At 42.5% G+C, this 22,946-nt stretch overlaps 2 protein-coding genes across 3 annotated transcripts in view; both read left to right on the forward strand.

Moving 5' to 3' along the window:
* The window catches only part of ptprfa (protein tyrosine phosphatase receptor type Fa), a gene marked incomplete in the record, with an annotated part of 146,376 nt that extends 141,357 nt beyond the window's left edge, over window positions 1-5,019 (forward strand). The window contains 5 exon segments of the mRNA XM_029707766.1: window positions 944-1,070; window positions 1,287-1,412; window positions 2,537-2,691; window positions 2,808-2,943; window positions 3,248-5,019. Coding sequence (XP_029563626.1) covers window positions 944-1,070; window positions 1,287-1,412; window positions 2,537-2,691; window positions 2,808-2,943; window positions 3,248-3,316 — 613 coding nt within the window.
* Window positions 5,020-5,762: 743 nt separating this feature from the next.
* LOC115158606 (lysine-specific demethylase 4A) lies at window positions 5,763-22,946 on the forward strand. Of its 2 annotated transcripts, none has more exons than XM_029707767.1 (22): window positions 5,763-5,892; window positions 6,923-7,095; window positions 7,301-7,476; window positions 7,835-7,949; window positions 8,066-8,259; window positions 8,586-8,635; window positions 9,038-9,141; window positions 9,256-9,393; window positions 9,626-9,864; window positions 11,007-11,167; window positions 12,192-12,634; window positions 12,808-12,904; window positions 13,244-13,425; window positions 13,955-14,180; window positions 16,740-16,816; window positions 17,847-17,902; window positions 18,093-18,201; window positions 19,271-19,459; window positions 19,780-19,950; window positions 20,164-20,283; window positions 20,519-20,611; window positions 20,855-22,946. In XM_029707767.1, the coding sequence occupies exons 2-22, from the start codon at window positions 6,955-6,957 to the stop codon at window positions 20,993-20,995; spliced, it is 3,222 nt and encodes a 1,073-aa protein (XP_029563627.1). In that variant the 5' UTR covers window positions 5,763-5,892; window positions 6,923-6,954; the 3' UTR covers window positions 20,996-22,946. The 2 variants fall into 2 exon arrangements, with proteins under 2 accessions (XP_029563627.1, XP_029563628.1); XM_029707768.1 differs by having other exon boundaries at window positions 20,769-20,899.

Below are 22,946 nucleotides of genomic sequence, written 5' to 3' on the forward strand. Positions count from 1 at the left end.
CAGCCATTTTACACTAACAATTGCATTTATTTAACTCTAAACATGCATATGTCTGGATAAATGTCTCGGTAGAGCAATGATTGATCTCTATGGCTGACCTTGAGCTTTGCCTGTTCTTTTGCAGGCATGCTTATTGCCATTGTCAAAGCAGAACACTCAAACTATAATAATGCAGCATGAGTCAAACCCATCAACTGTGAGAGACTCTTTGAACAAGGTGCTGAGGCATGGCTCACTTACTAGTTATCACATAGAAAAGATAGATGGAACTCAGAGTTCCAGCAGCAGCCCCTTCTTACACTGCACGTGTGTGTGTGTGTGTGTGTGTGTGTGTGTGTGTGTGTGTGTGTGTGTGTGTGTGTGTGTGTGTGTGTGTGTGTGTGTGTGTGTGTGTGTGTGTGTGCCTGCGTGCATCTGGCTGTACTTGGCCGTGCGTGTGCTAGTGCGTCTGGACCTACGAATATGTGTGTCTTGGGCTGGACTGGGCTGGCTCTCACATGTTTGTAGGGATGACAGAAACAGAATCACATTGACACACATCTCTCTCACGGCTTCACACTGCCCTCTAATGTTGATCTAGTAGAAAGGGACCCCAGCCGCAACGCTGCGGTTTTCTCACTGGCTTCAATAGAGTAGACACTTAATCTGTCAGCAGCATAACGTAATGAAAATACACCAAGCCCAGCCTCCATTATCAGCACAAGGGCCTCTCAGATGACAGTAGGACCACTCAGGGCTCAACATGGATACTGTAGGTTAATGGGGATGTATTGAAATGTAACTTATATCCCTTGTTGTTATAACGTTATCCTCACCCTGTCATATACTGTATCCCTGTTACATGACGTTTACTGTGTCGCTATGAACTCTAGTTTATGGGGATGTATTGAAGTGTTATGGTGTTATCCTCACCCTGACATATTCCATGTCCTTGTGTCCCCAGGCAGCAGAAGGCCTACATGGCCACCCAGGGGCCGCTAGCAGAGACCACAGAGGACTTCTGGAGGATGCTGTGGGAACACAACTCTACCATCGTAGTCATGCTTACTAAACTCAGAGAGATGGGAAGAGTGAGTGGCATTGATACAGTATACACATACACACACAAGTACACAAACAAGTACACACACACGCAAGTACAAACACACGCAAGTACACACATGCAAGTACACACACATGCAGTCACACACACACACACACAGTCACACACACACACCAGTCATGCCATGGATAGTGTTGTGGTGTGTTAGATTTTGACTATATCATTGTGTCTGTCTGTCTCTTAGGAAAAGTGTCATCAGTACTGGCCAGCTGAGCGTTCTGCCAGGTACCAGTACTTTGTAGTGGACCCCATGGCTGAGTACAACATGCCCCAGTACATCCTCAGAGAGTTCAAGGTCACAGACGCCAGGGTATGTCCATCTCTCCATCCATCCTCCCTCTTCTCCCTAGTAACTTTTATTTCTCTGCTCTACGTAGATGGTTAAACGGAATGCTAAGTTTCTTTTCCTAATGAATTGAATAGTGCTCCTGTGCAAAGGTCAGGAAAATAACAGGGGTGGTGTTTTTCAACCCACACATGGAGCTGTGGCTGTGCTCTGCTGTGTTGCATATAGAAATACAATCTGCTCTTTACAGCACATACATAAATCAAATAAAATGTATTTATAAAGCCCTTCTTACATCAGCTGATGTCACAAGGTGCTGCACAGAAACCCAGCCTAAAACACCAAACAGCAAGCAATGCAGGTGTAGAAGCACGGTGGCTAGGAAAAACTCCCTAGAAAGGCCGGAACCTAGGAAGAAACCTAGAGAGGAACCAGGCTATGAGGGCTGGCCAGTCCTTTTCTGGCTGCGCTGGGTGGAGATTATAACAGAACATGGCCAAGATGTTCAAATGTTCATAGATGACCAGCAGGGTCAAATAATAATAATCACAGTGGTTGTAGAGGGTGCAACAGGTCAGCACCTCAGGAGTAAATGTCAGTTGGCTTTTCATAGCCGATCATTCAGAGTATCTCTACTGCACCTGCTGTCTCTAGAGAGCTGAAAACAGCAGGTCTGGGACAGGTAGCACGTCCAGTGAACAGGTCAGGGTTCCATAGCCGCAGGCAGAACAGATGAGACTGGAGCAGCAGCACGACCAGGTGGACTGGGAACAGCAAGGAGTCATCAGGCTAGGTAGTCCTGAGGCATGGTCCTTGGGCTCAGGTCCTCTGAGAGAAAGAGAGAGAAAAAGAGAGAGCGAGAATTAGAGCGACATACTTAAATTCACACAGGCCCGCGGATAAGACAGGAGAAATACTCCAGATATAATAGACTGACCCTTGCCCCCCGACACATAAACTATTACAGCATAAATACTGGAGTGTGTAGAACACACTGTAGAAAAAATACTCATAGCATTACTCCAATTCTGCATGTGTAATGCTTTATAAAGTGTCATAAGCATGTATTAGCCTTTATAATGTTTTATAATAAGGCTTAGAGAAATTACTCACTTTATGTCCCTCATCCACTACTCACCACCACTCAGGATGGCCAGTCTAGGACCATTCGGCAGTTCCAGTTCACTGATTGGCCAGAACAAGGGGTGCCAAAAACTGGAGAGGGCTTCATTGACTTCATTGGTCAAGTGCATAAAACCAAGGAGCAGTTTGGCCAGGATGGACCAATCTCTGCGCACTGCAGGTAAGAAAAACTGACACATAGTTGATGACAGAGAGAGAGAGAGAGTGTGTGTGTGTGTGTGTGCTTGTACTGTGTGTGTGTATAGTACTAACTCTCCCTGCCCTGTTCCCCCACAGTGCTGGTGTTGGGCGGACTGGTGTGTTCATCACCCTGAGTATCGTGCTGGAGAGGATGAGGTACGAGGGGGTGGTGGACCTCTTCCAGACTGTCAAGACACTGAGGACCCAGAGACCTGCCATGGTGCAGACAGAGGTACAGTACAGTCACACAGCTGTGGTGGGAGTCTGGGGGAGACTGGTTAGCAAGGGGGTGAGAGTACAGGTCCTCTCCTAGATAGAGGTATCTAAGCAATGCAGGGATTCAGTTAAAATAGCTCGTTTATCCAATTAAAAGAGTAAGATTTCTAATGTATTCATTACACATAACAAATAAACGTAAAACAATGTATTTGCATTGATACAAACACTCCCAGGAGATTATGGTACCATTATTATATTCTAGTAGATTTCACCCTGTTGACTGACTCTGATGTTGTTCCCCTCTGTTCCCCTCCCAGGACCAGTACCAGTTGTGCTACAGGGCAGCTCTAGAGTACCTTGGAAGCTTTGACCACTATGCAACATAATAACCACTCCCAGAATGCACCGGGACTCCTGGGGTTCAGGAGCGCCAGCCGTGTGTCCCTTCTGAGCTATATCCATACTGTCCAGAAACTGCCGGAGGGGTGAGGGGAGAGGGGGAGGAAGAGAAGAAGAGGAGTGAGGAGGAATGGGAGAGAGCACAAGTCTGATTGGATGACCGTCAATCAGGTGGAGCAGTACTCCTGGACTGACTGCACAATAAACCTGCTTTAAAACCCTTCACTACTAAAAAATTACCTAAAAAGCTTCAGTATGCTTCATTCTGATGTCTCTATAGCTAATGCACATGCCATGAAAACACTCTTTCTGCCTCCTCCACCTGCTTATATGGCAAACTTTATTTTTCTGCTTTTATTATGCATTAATATCATTACTATTACCCATTATAAATATGTTATTATTATTATTATTTAGAATGTGTTTTCTAATCATTTATACACTGGTTATTGTATGTCTTATTGGGTCTTATTTTAAATTCATTATTTGTATCTTTTTATTATTTTTTACACAAGGGACATGTATTTTAAACATGCTCCGAGTTATTATTAATACTGGAGACGTACGCATACTCAGAGCTGCTAATAATATTTTAATTTTTTACCATAATTATAATATTCTAAAGTTCTCTATTCTCTGGTTGGTCGTATTCAGTGGGATATGGGGGACACAACTTTTATAAGTATTTTCACTTCCTGGTACTTTACAAAAACAATCTCCACAAAAAGAGATCAAACACATGTACACCAGAGTTAGTGAACTACTATAAAATAAACCCATCTATGTTTATAAAAACTGAATAGATTATTCTTGATGATGTTTTATGAATATCTACCATGTACAGATTCTGTTTACTGTGATTTTCTCAATGCCTGTTGCTCAAAGAGCTCCGGTCCAAACTCCAGACGCAATGAAAGAAATAAAGAAAACTACCGGTACATGAAAAGGTGTTTGTCCTGTTACAGTACCCTTAGTTGTCCATGGGACTGAACCAAACCATCACTCCCAAAAGACACAGAGGAACTGGACCCTAGCTCTGTCTGCTCTGATCTGACAAGCTAGACCTGGTTTGCAGCAACAGATATACAGAACTTCACATCAGACTAATGTACAGCGCCCAACAACACCCCTCCTATGAGAAGTGTTCGAGTGACCAGACAGACAGTTATCCATCCCTGTATTTCTGATTACCCTGCTGATTCTGAACTATGATCTATGAATTGGACATGTCCATCTGCATACGACTGACCTAGTTCCCCATGACTGGCCATCCCTGTAGAAACCTGACAACAACCCAGATGAACTTCTCTTCTGACTGTCACTGACTCTACATCCATGGTATAACTGCTGTAATATACTGTATTATCTCCTCACTGTGCTACAGAAGGATATTCTCCTGTAACACAAAGAGGCAGCATCAATGTACGGTGGAGGATCTCTACATTATAGTCAAGCGTTTCTCTCTTAAGTGAGGCTATAGGATTGCAAAGTGAGGTGAATTTGGATTGATTGGGCCCGGATGGACGGACTGCAAAAACAAGGATTTATTTCACTTTGTCTTCAAATAGTGCCGTAGGGGTTCAGTCTGTTGTATACACGATCTGTTTTCTATTTGTTAATAAAAAGGAGAGGGAAAAAATGTCGCAAAAACCTTGATGTTAATAAAGTTGAATAATTGTTTTTTTATATATATCATGTGGTGTTGTGTGTCTTTTTAAAAGTATATTTGCATGTCACACACACACATACACACACATACACAGCCCCCACACATTGTACCCTCTCGTCCCCCCATCCCTCCATGATACTGCCAGTGGAACAGATGATGGAAGATACCCCGCTAGCTAGGACCTCCTGTGTCCTTTGACTGCCTGAACATAGTGCTTCAGCCACCGTCCTGACAGAACCCCTGTCCTGACATAACCCCTGGAATATCAGTCACACAATGGCATACACTGCATTGTGTTTTATAGTAGGTAATATAATTATGATCAGTAGGATGTTGCACATTGTTCAGACCTAATGGAATAACAGTTTGACAAGTCAAGTGGCCGGAAAATACAATTTACATGTACTGTATAATAAAAGAATTGCCCTAAGGGATGAAGCAAAATCATGCTAGCATTCAACACCATTGCTGGCCATTTTAACATCATATTGCAAAAGATGATACACTGTGACTCACCGTTTTGAAGTATGACATTTGTGCTGAAGAAAATGTGGTATTTGTAAAAGAGAAATAGGATAGTGAGATGGGGAAGGCTAGTGATAATTTTCATAAACTTTTTTAATGAGCATAATGTATTAATAAGGCTACAGTTAGCTTATTAGGCCCTGAGTAGTATAATAAGGCGGAGTCATGGCAAAATACTGCATTTTGATTAGTCTCGGTAGCGCGTGGGACACGCCCTCCTTCATCCTTGTAAACAAATACATTGAGCATGCGTACGACACTGGCGTAATATGGAGGTCTATCTTCCCTGACCACGGTGGTTTCTTAACAAATCGTCTTCTGCTTTTAAAGATTTGGAGCGAGCATTCAGTCATTACTTGGTCGGCTTTTGTAAGTTAATATTTTAAACATCAAAACTTGTGTGCTTTTAAGTAACTTTCGGTAACTTATGTTGCTGGAATAATTGCGCTTTCAATTAACGTTAGCGAGCTATGCTACACTGACATTAGCAAGCTAGCCTACTTGCTTCTCAAAGTTGTCTCTGTTCCGTTATCTTTAACATATTTGCATAACATGGCAAGATCATACGTTATTACTTTACCATTGCTATACATTAATAACTAAAGTAGATAGAGGTATGATACAGTCAGGTTTGTCAGGCATCTTGCTAGCTAACGCTATATGTTTTCCGGGAGTTAACTGACACTGGGCCCGGTCCTTAAATGACTTGGAATTCAACCAATCACAAATGTAGGAATAACTTTAATGAGAGTGTCGTCCAATCACAATCAGCAGGTGGGCAGGAACATGTCAAAAACCTGGCGCTAGCTCGCTAGAGTAGCATTAGCATGTTATTAACTTTATGTTGTAATCTATTACGAAAAGTTCGACAACTAAGTTAAATAGCTTCTAGTGGTGCTAGCTAGCCATCTCTCTCACGGAGGATATCGATATTTAGAATTAGATTGGGTTACTGGACATCAATGAGCGAAGCAACGTCGGCTAACTGGCCTATTGAATTTGACTTTTGTTGTTGATATGTTATCCAGCTGCTAGCTAACTGTTGATATTAGCTAGCTATAGTCTGAAGTAATTACGACGACATTCCCTAGCCCCTCAGTCCCACAAAAAAATGTATATAATGTGTTCTGTTTTTTTTACCGTGTTGTGTTTACAGTAGTTAGTGACCATTGTAGGATGAACTTTGTGCTTTAATAACTATAGGGGGCGACAAGTGTTCGTCTGTACCAAAACAATTTAGGCAAGTTTAGAACCTTTCTAAAACATCTGTTTGTGTTAGTTGTCAACTGCACCACACATGGGCCTATTATAAGTAGTTGCAACATGTTCTATGTGATGCAACGTTTTAGAGAAATTATTAAACAGACATTGATCAAAACAAATGTGTTCTCTTGTCCAGTGTTTGCAGATCAGAGCAACTCTTCTTCGAGGATGGCGACAGACACTGCATCCCAGCAGACTGCTGGCTCCAGGATCATGACCTTTCACCCTACCAAGGAAGAGTTTAAGGACTTCAGCCGTTACATCGCCTACATGGAGTCACAGGGAGCACACCGAGCTGGAATGGCTAAGGTGTGTGTGTTTGCATCTACTTTTCTGAAGATCATAAGCATTTATTTCCCTGATCTACATCCTGTTTTGAGAAGAGTAGAAGGTGCCCAACCAACATCAGATGAGGCATAACCAAAGATCTATAGGCCTGTCTATATCCTGTTCTAAGAAAAATGCACTCTGTATAAAGACTAACTCAATCCTATGTTTGATATGTATTTTCCAGGTTATTCCACCCAAAGACTGGAAGCCTAGACGTACTTATGATGACATAGATGACCTGGTGATCCCTGCTCCTATACAGCAGGTGGTGACTGGCCAGTCAGGTCTCTTCACACAGTACAACATCCAGAAGAAACCCATGACTGTCCGAGAATTCCGCAAGACTGCCAACACAGACAAGTGAGCCCTTGTACTGTTATGGGCAATACCATGGTAACAGCGTAATGCTGAGACTTAGATTTGTCACTTTATAATGTATGCCAAACCATACAGCTCTATGCACAAGGACTACTTTTAACAACTTCCACTGACATTTTTACAAAAACACATTTACTTGAAGAACAGTGCAGATGCAAATTTGGTAACAGAATGACTGTTTGTGCTGTCAACTTTCCATGTGCACTGTTCTTCAAATAAATGGAAATGATTGTAACATAGGTATACACGGTTACATGGTTGTAACTGGCTATAGTTCTAAAATCACTGCAAGATGTAATTTGTTTTGATTGTCACATCTAATCATCCGTTGTCATTGTAGGTTCTGTAATCCCCGCTATGTGGATTTTGAGGAGCTGGAGAGAAAGTTCTGGAAGAACCTGACTTTTAACCCGCCTCTCTATGGAGCGGATATCAACGGAACCCTGTACGACCCAGTGAGTTATTCCTATCATCACACACTGTCGGTTTACCTAACAACCTACTGTTGAAATGTCAATGTCTCTGCTTACCCTCACCAACGTTTTCTCTGCGCCATCTCTATCTTTCCTAGGATGTGACAGAGTGGAACATTGGTCATCTGAACACTATCCTGGACACTGTGGAGAGGGAGAGTGGGATCAAGATAAAGGGAGTGAACACTCCTTACCTGTATTTTGGCATGTGGAAAAGCACCTTTGCCTGGCACACTGAAGATATGGATCTCTACAGCATCAACTACCTGCACTTTGGAGAGCCCAAGTCCTGGTAAACTGTTGATGTATTTTGCACAGATAAAAAAAAACACACACGGTTCAGTGCAGTGAAGTTATACTAATAGATATTAACGTATGTCTATTTTACAAATTACAAATGGAGTGTGTGTCATTGGGTTGTTATTGTACGTAGTACCCAACACTAGCGTTTTATCCAGGAGGTGTACTTGTACATCAAGCTACTTCATGCTACAGAAACAGGAGATTGGCTCCTACCCTATGGGCCGCTCTGCCTAGGACAAGCCTTACTTGATTTACTTACTTACCTAACACAGCATCTTGACTACCATTTACATCATTACTCTTGTCTCTCTGCAGGTATGTTGTTCCCCCTGAACATGGGAAGAGATTGGAACGTCTTGCTAAAGGTAAGTGGAGCAGAGGAGGCACGCTGGAATATAATAAATGGAATGGTGTCAAACGTGGTTTCCATGTGTTTGATACCATGCCATTAATTCCAGCCATTACAATGATCCTGTCCTTCATTAGCTCCTCCCACCAGCCTCCTATGGTGGAAAGGAATTTCCTAATTGCTCCTCATTCCTCATCAGAGTTTCCTCTACTTGCATTTAGCACCTGCGCATTTAATAAAAAAAATAATGACATGTAGATTTATTCCCCTGGAAGACCCCACTCCCGCTTACTCTTTCAATGCTGCTGAAAAAAATCCTACGGGAAACTGCTCATTGATTATCAATATTCTTCATGTCAACACATTATCAGATAGTGATCAGCAGAATTCCTAACGTCTTTGATTCCTGTTCATGCAGGGTTCTTTCCTGGGAGTGCTCAGAGCTGTGAAGCTTTCCTGCGGCATAAGATGACTCTTATCTCACCCTCCATCCTGAAGAAATATGGCATACCGTTTGAGAAGGTGACCGCTCTTCAATGGCAACATGTTATCAAATTTCCCAACCTTTGACAAAGTTGGGATACAGCAACAAAATACAAACCCGTGGGTCTGACTATGTGTCTGTTGTGTGCTTAGATAACCCAGGAGGCAGGCCAGTTCATAGTGACCTTCCCATTCGGTTACCACGCTGGTTTCAACCACGGCTTCAACTGTGCTGAATCCACTAACTTTGCCACACAGCGATGGATCGATTATGGCAAAATAGCCACACTGGTATGTACAACTAAATGAATTAACACATAGTATGCATGAATCCAAGTCATTTATGTAGTGTGATCTGTGATTGGTCTTGTGTTACTCAGTTTGTATGGTCGTGGGTACAATTCCCGCAGGGATCACATACTAAAATGTATGCACTCATACCTTAAGTTGCTTTGGATGAAATTGGTAAGTGGCATTTATTATAAAATATACTCATGACCAATCCCTATCCTCCCTCCCCCAGTGCTCGTGTCGTAAGGACATGGTGAAGATCTCCATGGATGTATTTGTGAGGAAGTTCCAACCAGACCGCTACAAGGCCTGGAAGGCAGGGAAGGACAACACTCCTATTGACCACTCCAGGCCCACGCCAGAGGCTGCTGACTTCCTGAAGACAGGGGAGCCTGGGAAGGAGGGTCCAAGCCGCAGCGAGGCCCCTGACCAGGAGAATACCACATGCACCACCACTCAGGAGGAGAATAGGTCCATGCTTTACTGTAGTGTAGTATTGTCTCTAGCTGGTGTAACTTCATATACACTGAGTGTACAAAACATTAAAAACACCTTCCTATTATTGATTTCCACCCCTTTTTGCCCTCAGAGCAGTCTCAATTCGTCAGGGCATGTACTCTACAAGGTGTCAAAAGCGTTCCACAGGGATGCTTGCTCATTTTGACTTCAATGTTTCCCACAGTTGTGTCAAGTTGGCTGGATGTTCTTTGGGTGTTGGACCATTCTTGATACATACAGGAAACTGTTGAGTGTGGAAAAACCACCAACTTTGCAGTTCTTGACACACTCAAACCAGTGTGCCTGGCACCTACCATACCCTGTTCAAAGGCACCTAAATCACACGTACCCAATCCATGTCTCAAGGCTTATGCATGAAACCAAGTCTCCTCCCCTTCATCTACACAGAAGTGGATTTAATGTAAAATCAATAAGGAATCATAACTTTTACCTGGCCAGTCTGTCATTGAAAGAGCAGGTGTTCCTTATGTTTTGTACTCTCTGTATATTTATATCTATATTAAATTGGTGATTGCAACATCAATTTTTTTAAACTTTTAAATGAATTATATATACCCGGTAATTCTTGAAGAATATAACTTATAAACACCACAAGCTTAGTTCAACTGTCGTACCTTACTATTATATGGGTATAGGGTCAACATGGTTTAAGCTATCATTTTGATCTCATGCATGGTCAGTTCTTGCATCCATAGCTCTGTCTGAATTTGAGTGGTTACATTTCTCTAACCCCATCCCTCAGCTGTTTACCAAATCAAGTGGCGGGGTGACCGTTTTGTTTTTTCAAATGCAGATTTCCTCTTAAATGATCAAAGGAAAGCATTCATTCATACTGGGTTTTGGTCTCCACTTTGAGCAAGTTTCTCAAAAGAGGCTTATTGTAGCTCAGTTGGTAGAGCATGGTGTTTGCAACGCCAGGGTTGTGGGTTCGATTCCCACAGGGGGCCAGCACAGAAAAAAAAAAATAATAATGTATGAAATGTATGCATTCACTACTGTAAGTCGCTCTGGATAAATAAAGCGTCTGCTAAATGACTAAAATGTAAAATGTAAATAATATTCACAGTTCCTCTCTCTGTCCTGTGCCAATGCAGCCCGAAGGTTGGGAAAAAGCGCCAGCGAGGAGGAGATGTGGAGGCAGCAGAGGACGGAGACACTGAGCAGGTTGATGAAGAGGAGGAGGAGGAGGGAGAGATGGAACAGAAGAAAGCCAAGCTGGGCCAGGAGGAGAAGGGACACAGTCTGGCACACAAAGGTACCTCAGTTCATCTTTGACTATGACACCAAAAAAATACTGCATATTGATTTGTTAGACTGTAGCTAGGTTTCCATCCAATTGGTGACAGATTTTAATTCAGATATTCAAAATCTGCATAAAGAAAATACGTGCCCTTTTCCCACCAGTGGTGTTTCCACCAAATGGACTTGTTGCTGATAAATGTCTGTGCATGATGATGTAGTGCACACTAAATTTACTTTTGTATGTACAGAAAAACAAATCAAAAGTGTGATGTGTTTCCATCGTATTTTCAACTCTACTGATAGTTTTGTCACACAAACTGTTGTCTCCTCTGGTCTTGGCACCTGTGCGCTAGCCAACACCTCACATATATAGTGGGGGTATGCTAGTCTACATGAGGAGATTATTATGGCTATTATTTGTCAAACTGCAGTCATATCAATCGTGTCACCAGAATAAGCACTTTCACCACCCTGTGAAGTTCATCATAACTTATTTCATCTGTAGCCTAATAAACTGCATGGTTTCCTGAGTCGTAGTGGGAGGACCACACACCATATCATCGTGTGACTACAAGTTTACTTCGATATGATGGTTATTATATCAATATTTGTGCATAAAAGGTGTTTCCACCAACATTTCTTACATTTATTTGACTGACACAAAAAGATCCCACCATGTCGAACGAACAAATTATCTTTCGGCATTAATAAAATTGTACTGTCACTTCCTGTTTCCATCACAGCTGGAAACTGTATAAGGTATGACTTTATCCGCATGAAAAACCACATTTATGAGGGAGATAATTTAGACCAGTGGTATTCAATTTTTGGGGACCCTATCTTTTTCCCCCAGGAATTTCTCGTGACCCCACCCCAAATCTGTAAATGTTTTTTTTCAATTCATCTTTCTCAAAAATGTTTGTATATTGTCCCATACAATAATTTGTACTCTTTTTGCTAACCCCACTGCTGTTCCTCGGCTTTGAATACCACTGATTTAGACAGTGCCTCCAGTTTTTCATGTTTGTTTATTTCAGAGCTAAAGGCAGAGGATGTTAAAAATGAGCGAACAAAGCCACCACTCAACGCAAAGACCAACCGAAACACAAACGCCAGCCGAAAGCTAGCACTTCAGATGAAAGCCAAAATCTCTCTAAAATCCACTCCAATTAAGTCTCAGCCACAGACTAACAGTCAGTCAACCCAACCAGCGGCCCCAGAACCCTCCCCCCAGAGCTCAGAGAAGGCCGGCCCCAGTGAGGATGTGAAGCCTCCAGCCAGCAGCTCCAGCCCTTCCCACCCAGCCAGCAGCTCCAGCCCTGTCCACCGGCTCTTTCAGAGGACCCTGAGCCCTGCAGACGTGCTGCACGTCCACAGCTACGCCAAGGGAGACTACAGCGAGGGAGAGACCAGGGAGGGCAAGGAGGAGAGGAGGAATGATAGTAGTGATAGTGAAGGAGAGGAACAGGATGACAGCAAGGTGAGAGGAGTAGAGATGGAGAAGAGGAGTGGAGTCCAAACATCACACACCACTGAACCTCTGTCTGTAGGATTTGCTTTATCATGTTTGTTCTGAGGTCAAATATACTGTACTGTGCATGTTCAATGAATCAGAGCTAATGATTCTGTTCCTAATCCCTTTTATTCCACCAGAGGGCAGAAGAGGGAGAGGATGATGGTGCTGTGCCCAGAAAACTGGGGACGTTGCCTTGTCACCAGCGTCTGATGAAAGACGACATGAGTGACGAGGGTGAGTTAAAATGTCACTTCCTCACTCACATAGTTTAGCCCCAGTTAGGCTTCCTTTTCCTAAGCAATGGATATGGTGACTTGTAGGAAAGCAGTGTCAGGCATGTTCCTCCATGGAGTAGAAACGATGATGTTGGCATACTTGATGGCATGATAGTAGTTTGTCGGTGTGTGTTTTCATAACTGTCTGTTTGGTTCCAATGGCTCAGGGGATTAAAACAAATAGCATGGTGGATTTGATTTCCTTCATGTGCAACAGTCAATATCGACAGCTCTGTAAGTTGTTTGGGATATGGCATGTGCTAATGCTAAAATCTATTTATTTTGCTGTCGTTTTAAGAGCTGCCAGAGCAGCCCCCAGTAGACGAGGATGGGCTAGAGGGAGAGTCGTGGGCCAAGCCCCTGGCCCACCTGTGGCAGAATAGACCCCCCAACCTGAAGAAAGAGAAGGAGTACAACCGTTGCATGGGCCTCCAGGCCCCATACTGCTCTGTGTGCTCACTCTTCCAGGCATTCCAGCAGGTGAGGAAAGAGAGGGAGGAATGGACTGTGTGTGTGTGTGTGTGTGTGTGTGTGTGTGTGTGTGTGTGTGTGTGTGTGTGTGTGTGTGTGTGTGTGTGAGAGAGAGATCACCAGTGGCTGAGGAGAGGAGGAGACACTCAGCAGGGGATTTGGGAAGTTAGTCTTCTGAAAGTCTGTCAGTCATTAATCTGCAGGGGTTTCTGTGAGAGTGAAGCTCCTGCTATGTGATTCAGTTCCCCCTTTCTTCACTTGTTTCTCAGGGGAGACGTTTTTGCAATTTTAGTACATTCCCCAATGCTCCTCTTCTCACTTCTGATATACTGTTCAGTGATAGTTATTTCAGGTTTGTCTGCCCAGTCTAAGTAGCTGTATTACTTTGTCCCTCCCTCTATCCATGGCTAGACTGAGTGTGCTGATGAAGGCAAACACAGAAAAGCATTTGTTTGAACAATTTGAATGAGAGTTATTTTCTGAAGTGAACTTCTGTTGTCCTCCCAAGAGTTGCTAAATATGATTGTTTTCTTTCCAGACAGAGTGTGCTGATGACGGTACAGACCCTCCAGTGGTGCTGCCTGGAGGCAGGCTGAGAACCAAGCCTCTGATCCCTGAGATGTGTTTCACCACCACCACGGAGCCAGAGGAGGGCGCTGAGCAGAAGGAACCGGGCCCCCCGGCCCCCACCACCCCTCACCTGGAGCCAGACGGCACCAGCCTGCTCATCAGCTGCTCCCACTGCAGTGTCCGCGTACACACCAGTCAGTACTACTACTTACCCAGCACGCCACCCCTTTTAACACTGGAACAGCTGGGCCTTTCAGCCTAAAAGTACCCACTACACAATGTTGCCGGGCATCCTTTTAGCATACACATCAGATACAAATCAACCCGCAAGGTGTGCAAACACTTGATAAATAGTGCATAAACAATTGTAAAATATGAATTGCATGAATAAATATTTGTGGAAATATATCCATGTAAAAACAGTTATTTGTTTAGATAGTCAGGATATGTTTAGTATAATTCTACAAAGTCCTACTTGAAAAGGTATAGCCCATTTTCGTTTCTCTTACAATAAAAACATTACAGTGTAATACATTTGATCAATTGTAGATCTGATTAGTTATACTAAGTAATGCAGTCCAGTTACAGCTTCTTCAAATGAGAAAGTAAAATATGATAATATAACCAGCAAGGCGCCAGGTCACAGTTGTAAATGAGAACTTGTTCTCAACTAGCCTACCTGGTTAAATAAAGGTGAAATAATAAATAAATAAAAGGTCAAATTATTTGCCCTATGCCTAAACAAAACACCAAGACTTTATAATGCTTTATAAATGTGCATGAACTATAATATAGGATGAATAAATATTTGTGGAAATATTTCCATGACAAGATATAAAAACAATAGTTATTTGTTTGGATAGAGGATATGTTTAGTATAATTCTATAAAGTCTTATTGAAAATGGGATTTGGATTACAGCTCCACTGGATTACAGCTCCCGTCTCTGTTCAATGTTCTGAGCAGGCTAGTCTTCTATGCAATCAACTTGTCTGCCAGGGAAATTGATGTGAAGTTGTCCATGATCACATTTCTGCCTTTAGCCATGTAAGGCTCAACGAGTCTGTCACTCACCCGCTGGCCTGGTTTCATCTTTTCTAGCTGTCTTCAACATCGTCGGCTAACCAAAACCTAATTCCAAATTTGTCTGGTTTGTTGGCCATGTATTGGATAAAACGGCACCTAGCTTTGGTTGGGAACAGTTGTTCATCCACAGTTATGTTCTCTCCTGGCTTGTAACTGTTAAATTCATATTTTAGGTATCCCTATACTTCTGTTATTACAGTGCTCTCACTCTGTTATTTGTGCACCTGCGCAGAATTTTCCCTCATTTGACCGGGCCAGAGTGTAATGGCAACTATGTACCGTTCAGATACGGTGATGTAAATGTTGTTAAACTGGAACATAGTCGCAGTCATTTTAGAGTTAACAGTAACGAGCAATGCAATTCTTCGTTACACTTTTCCAGGTGTGTGAGACGGCGGCGAATCTCTCCATCTGCACCCGTATTGGTCTTATGTCATCAAAACGCAGCTGTCTCATAATCTCTCTGAAGTGGTTGCGTGGCATGGTCTCTCTGAAAAAGTCCGCCACATAACTATCGGACCAAAATGACCAAATCATACTCTTTCCACAGTATTCCCTGCGGACATACAAGAGTGCAATAAATGCTTTGAGATCATCCATAGACATGTCCCACGTACTGTTTCCTTTTCTGGGAGCATGAGCGACAGTACAATATCTGATTGCTGCAACATCTGCATGTCACATAAACAAAGAAAACTGTAGAGTGCATTGACAATTAGTCTCTTTGTGTGAGGTGTAGGGCCTGCTCTCTCTGTGAGTATGTTCCTGTTGCCCTCTTCTCACTCTTTTCTACCCAAACTCTCCCGGTCTGTTGGCCCTGTTCTGGTTTTTCTGCGGCGAGGCTCAGGCATCGGAGGCGTAAGCTCGGAAGTCAACATCAGAATCGGATGAAACCTCTTCATCAGCAACATCGATTTCAAGCTCAATATCCGATCCAACTCCAGCTCAACTAAATTCTGCAGAATTTGCAATGCTGCCAGTGCATCCATTTGTTTGGTTCGGCTAGCCATTGTAAACTACACACAACTACCCACTACACAATGCTTCATTACACTGCTGTTCTAAATGTAATCATCCTCTTTTACCCTCCTCATTCAGTTAATTCAAATTCAATTGGGAATTCACATGCACAGTTACCAGTATCTATCGCCCATTCATCCATTTACCACATTCATTCGGTAAGGGATGCATGGGTACCAAAGCCCTACAGCACATTTGCCTTGGCCCCTTAAGTTAGTAATAGCTTTTTTTTTAAGATAAATACTTTTTTTGTGTGATTTAAAAGTTCAGACAACTGGACAATGTAAAACATAAATATTTAGGAAAAGTCTTGGAAAGGAGCAAGACGTTGATATTTGTTTTGCAGATTTATTTTCAAAATCAAACATCATTGGCCTATGGCGGTTCTAGTTAACCCCATCATTCCAGGTAAGAGCAGTACTCTACTTTAGAAAGTTAAGAGGCATTAAGTGCAGGCTGTTTCAACTCTAGAAGTTATTTAATTATCTCTGTCCACAACAGGGTTGAGATGCACTATCAGTCATGCGGATGTGTGAATGCCTGTCAGTAAAGGAGTATGCACACTGCAACCTATGCTCCCTCCTGGTTCATTGGCGACAACGTTTCAACCACTTAGGTAATGGTGTTTGTTTGGTTGTGTGTTTCCAGGCTGTTATGGCGTGGATCCAGAGAGTGTGACTAAGGACTGGAAGTGTGCTCGCTGTAAGGCCAATTCCATGACTGAGGTCAGTGTCTCCACAACACATCACCTCATAATACAACACCTCCAAGTGGCTGTTCATTATGTCTGACCTCACCTGACCCAAGTATATGTTGCTGGCACTGACTGGCAGTAGTGTTTGCAAACGTTGCAGTAGTCTAAACGGTCATTAGATCTGTCAGTAGTGTTTGCAGTATTCTAAACTGGCATTAGATCTGGCAGTAGTGGTTGCAGTATTCTAAACTGGCAATAGATCTGGCAGTAGTATTTGCAGTATTCTAAACTGGCAATAGATCTGGCAGTAGTATTTGCAGTATTCTAAACTGGCATTAGATCTGGCAGTAGTGGTTGCAGTATTCTAAACTGGCATTAGATCTGGCAGTAGTAATTGCAGTATTCTTCTAATGATAAGTGACTGGTCGTCAGGTGACACACCTTGGCATTGGCCGTATGTACAGTACCAGTCAAATGTTTGGACACCTACTCATTCCTGGGTTTTTCTTGATTTTTACTATTTTAAACATTGTAGAATAATAGTGAAGACATCAAAACTATGAAATAACACGTGGAATCATGTAGTAACCAAAAAAGTGTCAAACAAATCAAAATATATTTTAGATTCTTCAAAGTAGCTTTGCACCCTCTTGGCATTCTCTCAACCAACTTCATGAGGAATGTTTTTCCAACAGTCTTGAAGGAGTTTCCACATATGCTGAGCACTTGTTGGCTGCTTTTCCTTCACTCTGCAGTCCAACTCATCCCAAACCATCTCAATTGGGTTGAGGTCGGGTGATTGTGGAGGCCAGGTCATCTGATGTAGCACTCCATCACTCTCCTTTTTGGTCAAATAGCCCTTACACAGCCTGGAGGTGTGTTGGGTCATTGTCCTGTTGAAAAACAAATGATAGTCCCACTAAGTGCAAACCAGATGGGATGGCATATCGCTGCAGAATGATGTGGTAGCCATGCTGGTTAAGTCTGGTGTGTCAACTTTTGACTGGTACTTTGTTTACTTACCTGAGATTATGGTGGTTGACAGTTTGCTCTCCTTGCAGAGTTGCTGTTTGTGTTTGCTGAGAGGGGGTGCCTTGCAGAAAGCCAACAACAACAAGTAAGTCTTTGTGCCAGACAGATCCCCTTAGAGATCAGGGAGTGGGCTAGTCTAAATCACACACTGAACATTTACTGAGCTCTTCTCTTTATGTACTCTTTTGTTCACATAGTTGGATGTTCTTTTGAAATATATCTACTAGGTTTATAATCCACTCATGGTGTGGTGTCTTTGTATTGACGTGTTGTAGGTGGGTCCATGTGCTGTGTGCAGTAGCAGTGTTGGAGGCTCGCTTTGTGAACATCACTGAGAGAAGCCCTGTGGACCTGAGTGGGATTCCTTTACAGAGGTTTAAACTGGTGAGTTCAACGCTGTAAATATCAATAGGCTTGGGCAGTATACCGTAAACCAGGGTATTTGGAAATACCTGCCACATAATTTTTCATTATGAAGCTTACTGGTAGTCCCCAGTCAGTCACGTGGTGTTTGTTTACAAGCACACAACAACGAGAGGCCAGAACCTTGTGTCACTAACTGTTGTGCAGCACGCGTCCAATGATCTAGTTTCAGTATGGAATTCACAACTAAATGTTTGCCAGCAAGATATTTTATAACTATTAAGGTAACTGTCTAAAATGTGCTAAATGCTCTGCGGTTTGGCATTTGGTTGGCTAATTTAGTAGCTAGTTAGCTATCTAGCTAAGTTGTTAGCTTTGTAACAGCTGAGAATCCCCTACTGGATCAAGAGCCTTGCTGTCTAATGTGTGTTTTGTGCAGCAAACTGTGAGTAGCATTTTTTAGTAACTTGTATAACTGTATGAGCTGGGATGTCTGTCCTGCAAACAGTTTGTCAGAGACTGTATAAAATGTTCGCAATCCGCTCGTTAGCATTTAGTAAGCATTCTCAATGGGATTTTACATGTACTTTGTAACCTTCGGATTACGAAGGCTGTGGGTTAAAAAAAAATAGTGCCCCTTGTGTTCAGTGACGGTATTACCGAATATTCCGGGATGGCACAAAGTCGGTATGCAGGTTTGACAATCTGGGTACTGCCCAAGCCTTATGTCAACATTTATTATGTGCTAAGGGATAGGACTCTGTCACTACCTCGCTCTCCAACCAAGGTGCATGAATAGAGGAGAGCCTTTTCCAAGAACGTTTGAATAAAGGAGAGTGGCTGAATATCCTCTCTTCAGCATATTATGCCAAAGTAATATATTATTGGTTTTACCTGACAGGGTTGGCACATCCACCTGTATGCATGTGACAAGGTTAGACTAGGGAATTTAGAGGATGTCCTGTGAGTTTGTGATTCATCCAGCCTCTACTGTATACAGTTTGACAGGATGTATAGGCCTAGTTTTCCCTGTGGGACTTCCTTTTCCTGTCTCTCTGAGCATGGTCTTATTGTTTTCTGTGCTGTGCAGAAATGTTACTACTGTAAGAAGCGGATGAAGAAGACATCCGGGTGCTGTGTGCAGTGCTCCCATGGCCGCTGTCCTACGGCCTACCACCCTACTTGTGCCCAGGCCGCTGGGATCCTCATGCAGCCAGACGAGTGGCCCTTTGTGGTCTACGTCACCTGCTGCCGGCACAAGGGCCCTATTCAGACAGAGGTATACATTGGTTGTGCTTTACTTTATATTTAGGACTGTGTTTCAGAAAGGGGAAGCTATACACCAGACAGTGGGGACTCTAAAGGCCTCAGTGATGGGACTTGGTTACATTATTCTGCTGATACTTTATGTTATAGTTTCTAAGCATTCTACATATTCAGGGCTGTGCTCACCACAGTGTATTATATAAACATGACTATGTTTAAGATTTTAAAGTGAAAAACTCCCACAAGTATGCCCATGTGCTTCCAGTCCAAAGAGGTTGATAGAGTTCTTATTTGATGTTAATCCAGATGAATAACTGATCTCTTCTCTCTCAGCGTAACAAAGCAGCCATGCATGAGCTCACTGTGGGAAGGAGGGTGATCTGTAAGCACAAAAATGGCCGCTACTACCAGTGTGATGTGGTGCAGCTGTCCAAGGAGACATTCTATGAGGTCAACTTTGATGACGGCTCCTTCAGTGATAACCTCTTTCCCGAGGACATTGTGGTAAGAAGACAAACGTCTGTGTGTGTGAGAGTGGGTGGGGTGCCAAATTGTGGTCAGTAATTCATGACAGGGTTTATAAGTAGGTAATAAGCTGTTTATAGATTGCGTATACAATATGTACCACACATTGGTTAAAATTGTGTGATTGCTTTTTGGTACTTGCTAAATAGTGAGTTTGTAGGATTGTATCTGATGGTTGTTTTCTGTTGCCAGGGCCGGGACTGTGCCCAGATAGGCCCCCCTCCACAGGGAGAGATGGTGCAGGTCCGCTGGACAGATGGTCTGGTCTACGGGGCCAAGTTTGTGGCTGCTCACATCATCCAAATGTACCAGGTACTGCAACACTATTCACACTCACCCTCAGCAACAATGTACCTTATCCAGATAGAGGTTATACAGTTTTACATCATATAGTGCTTTGCAGTCTAATTGATCTGCTCCATTTGTCCTGATTGTTTAAAACCTAAAAACTCATAGCAATACATTACAAATCTGTGATGAAACTATTGTTTGGTTTTATGAGCGACATAAAATGTAGTTATTTTGGCATTGATGGTGTTTGATGTAGGTGGAGTTCGAAGACGGGTCACAACTAACAGCCAAGAGAGATGATGTCTATACTCTGGATGAGGAGCTGCCTAAGAAAGTCAAGTCAAGACTGGTGAGTATACTGAGAGCTACCTGTGAGTTATCCAATATACTGACTCCAAAGTTGCTAACCTTAACTGTGTATCATCAACTCCAAACTTTCTCACTCTGATGTTATATTAAGGACTGCTGAGTATACTGAATCATACTGACTGAATCATTTTCTCCAGCATGTTTGTTAATGAGTCTTCTTCCTGTGGCAATGGACCATAAAGTAATCCTCATCTGTGTGTGCCCTGCCCCGGTCTATCTCCAGTCCAAGGCGTCAGACATGCGTTTCGATGGGATCTTTGAGGACAAGGAGGCCATCCAGCAGTCGAAGAGGCAGAGAGTGATCAACTCACGGTACCGAGGGGACTATGTTGAACCTGTGATCTACAGAGCCATCATGGAGTAGCCTGCCAACTGCAGCATGGAGTAGCCTACTCTTCCAACAAACCACCAGCACTGATATTCCTGATCTGGACTTCTCACTTTACCTTAATTTATCCACTGAGTGAGTGAGTGTAGCTCTGACTAAAGGACTTCCTCTGAAAATAACTTTCCAACCCCTAGTTTGGACTGTTTTCTTTTTTCTTCCGTTCATCCCTTCATAATTTACAGCATTATGCGCCAGTTTCCCGGACACTGATTAAGCCTAGTCTTGGACTGAAAAGCCCTTTCATTGGATATGCTTTTTATGCTACGCTTAACCTGTGTCCAGGAAACTGGACCCAATTGTTATTACTTTTATGTTTTCTTTGACTGTGATCAAGGATTGAAGAACAGGCCACCTTCTCCACTCGGTATAGGTTATAGAAGCCAGGAAGGAACTGCCATCCTGCTAGTGCTCAGTAGCTGTAACTCGTCTCTTGAATGGAAGCGATATTGGACCATGAATTTTGCTTCCAAACAAGATGTAGCATTCTAATAATAGTAACAATCCACTCAATAGAACTGTGGCAGGAATGACTTCCTAAAGGGAGTGAAGCAGACTGCCACTCATCCTCATAAACACTGATTACAGTGTTTTCTGACTTGCAATTTTACTGAATGTTGCCAGTCGTTCCTTTATGTACATCTATTTATTTTCCTATGTCGTTTTTCAGGGTGCTACTTGCACCTATGTTTGATTTTAAGGAGGTGCAATGCCATTTTAGTAACTAATACCACCTCTTCCTAGCAGAGTCACACTGTTGACTGCATTCCTAAACATTGTATTTTGTAGGAACGCGTTGAATATAGCTTTTTCCATTTTTAGAGTTGTTTTTTACCAGCGTATTTATTATACTGTGCTTGAAGAAAGTAACCTCTGCAATGCAGACAATTTGTCAGTTGCAATGGTGTAGGTTCTGGAGTGATTCGGATCTATTTTTGCTATATAGATGAATTGGAAATAACCCATTCAGAATTGCTATGGGCGCTCCCTTTTTATCCAAGTTGGTTCTTTACTCTTTTTAAATGAAAATTGTGCGTTGCACTTTTATTCAAGCCCATTTTGAGAGGACAGTTTAATAGTTGTGTGCTACCATTTGCTATTTTTGTCAACAAAAAAAACAACATTTTTTTAATAATATTGTACATTTTATAAGATCTTATGCATTGTGTCCCACCACACTTCTCCACTTGGCCATGATCATCAACCAGAATGCACTTATTAATTAAGGATAAGGCCTTCAGATTGTCTGTTATTTTCCTCTAAACTGTTGTTATCTTGAGTATAAGGATGCCACATTCTGGTAACTTTCCCAGGTTTTCCAGAAATCCTGGTTGAAATTTCCCTGCAATCAGGATGAAATAAGCAGGAAATCCGTAAGTCCTTTTTAAATAGGATTTCTGGGAATTTTGAGAATTTTCTGAATTTTGCAACCCTACTTGAGTGTGAGAGACAACTAATGTATGAGTCAGGCAGTTATAGAGGCTCACAGAAGTACCACTAAGCAAGGGGTTTATATCATCAGCATTCAACAGTATGGAAATACTTATGATGACTTATAATACATGGGGGAAAAATACAAGTTTTCTATCAAAAAGCCTATTTTATTGCTTTGTTTTATAATGATACACGTTACATTCACAGTCAGGAAGACACTGAGATGTAATTATAATAAGTAGTTTATTTAAAGATATAAGCCGTTGACGCAAGGGATCTTGTTTGTGCCCCAAATGGCAGCATATTCCCTATATTGTGCACTACCGTTGACCAGGGCCCTGGTCAAAAGTAGTGCACTATATAGGGAATGGGGTGCCATTTGGGACTGATCCCTGGCCTGTTCATGTGACCTTTTTTCCTTTCTGTGAAAAATGTACTATCATTCATGCATTTTGTAAAGATAATTTTGTTTCAGTAAAAAACATTTTGGCTTGCA

This window comes from Salmo trutta, chromosome 22, assembly GCF_901001165.1.
Source record: "Salmo trutta chromosome 22, fSalTru1.1, whole genome shotgun sequence".
NCBI classification, from domain to species: domain Eukaryota; kingdom Metazoa; phylum Chordata; class Actinopteri; order Salmoniformes; family Salmonidae; genus Salmo; species Salmo trutta.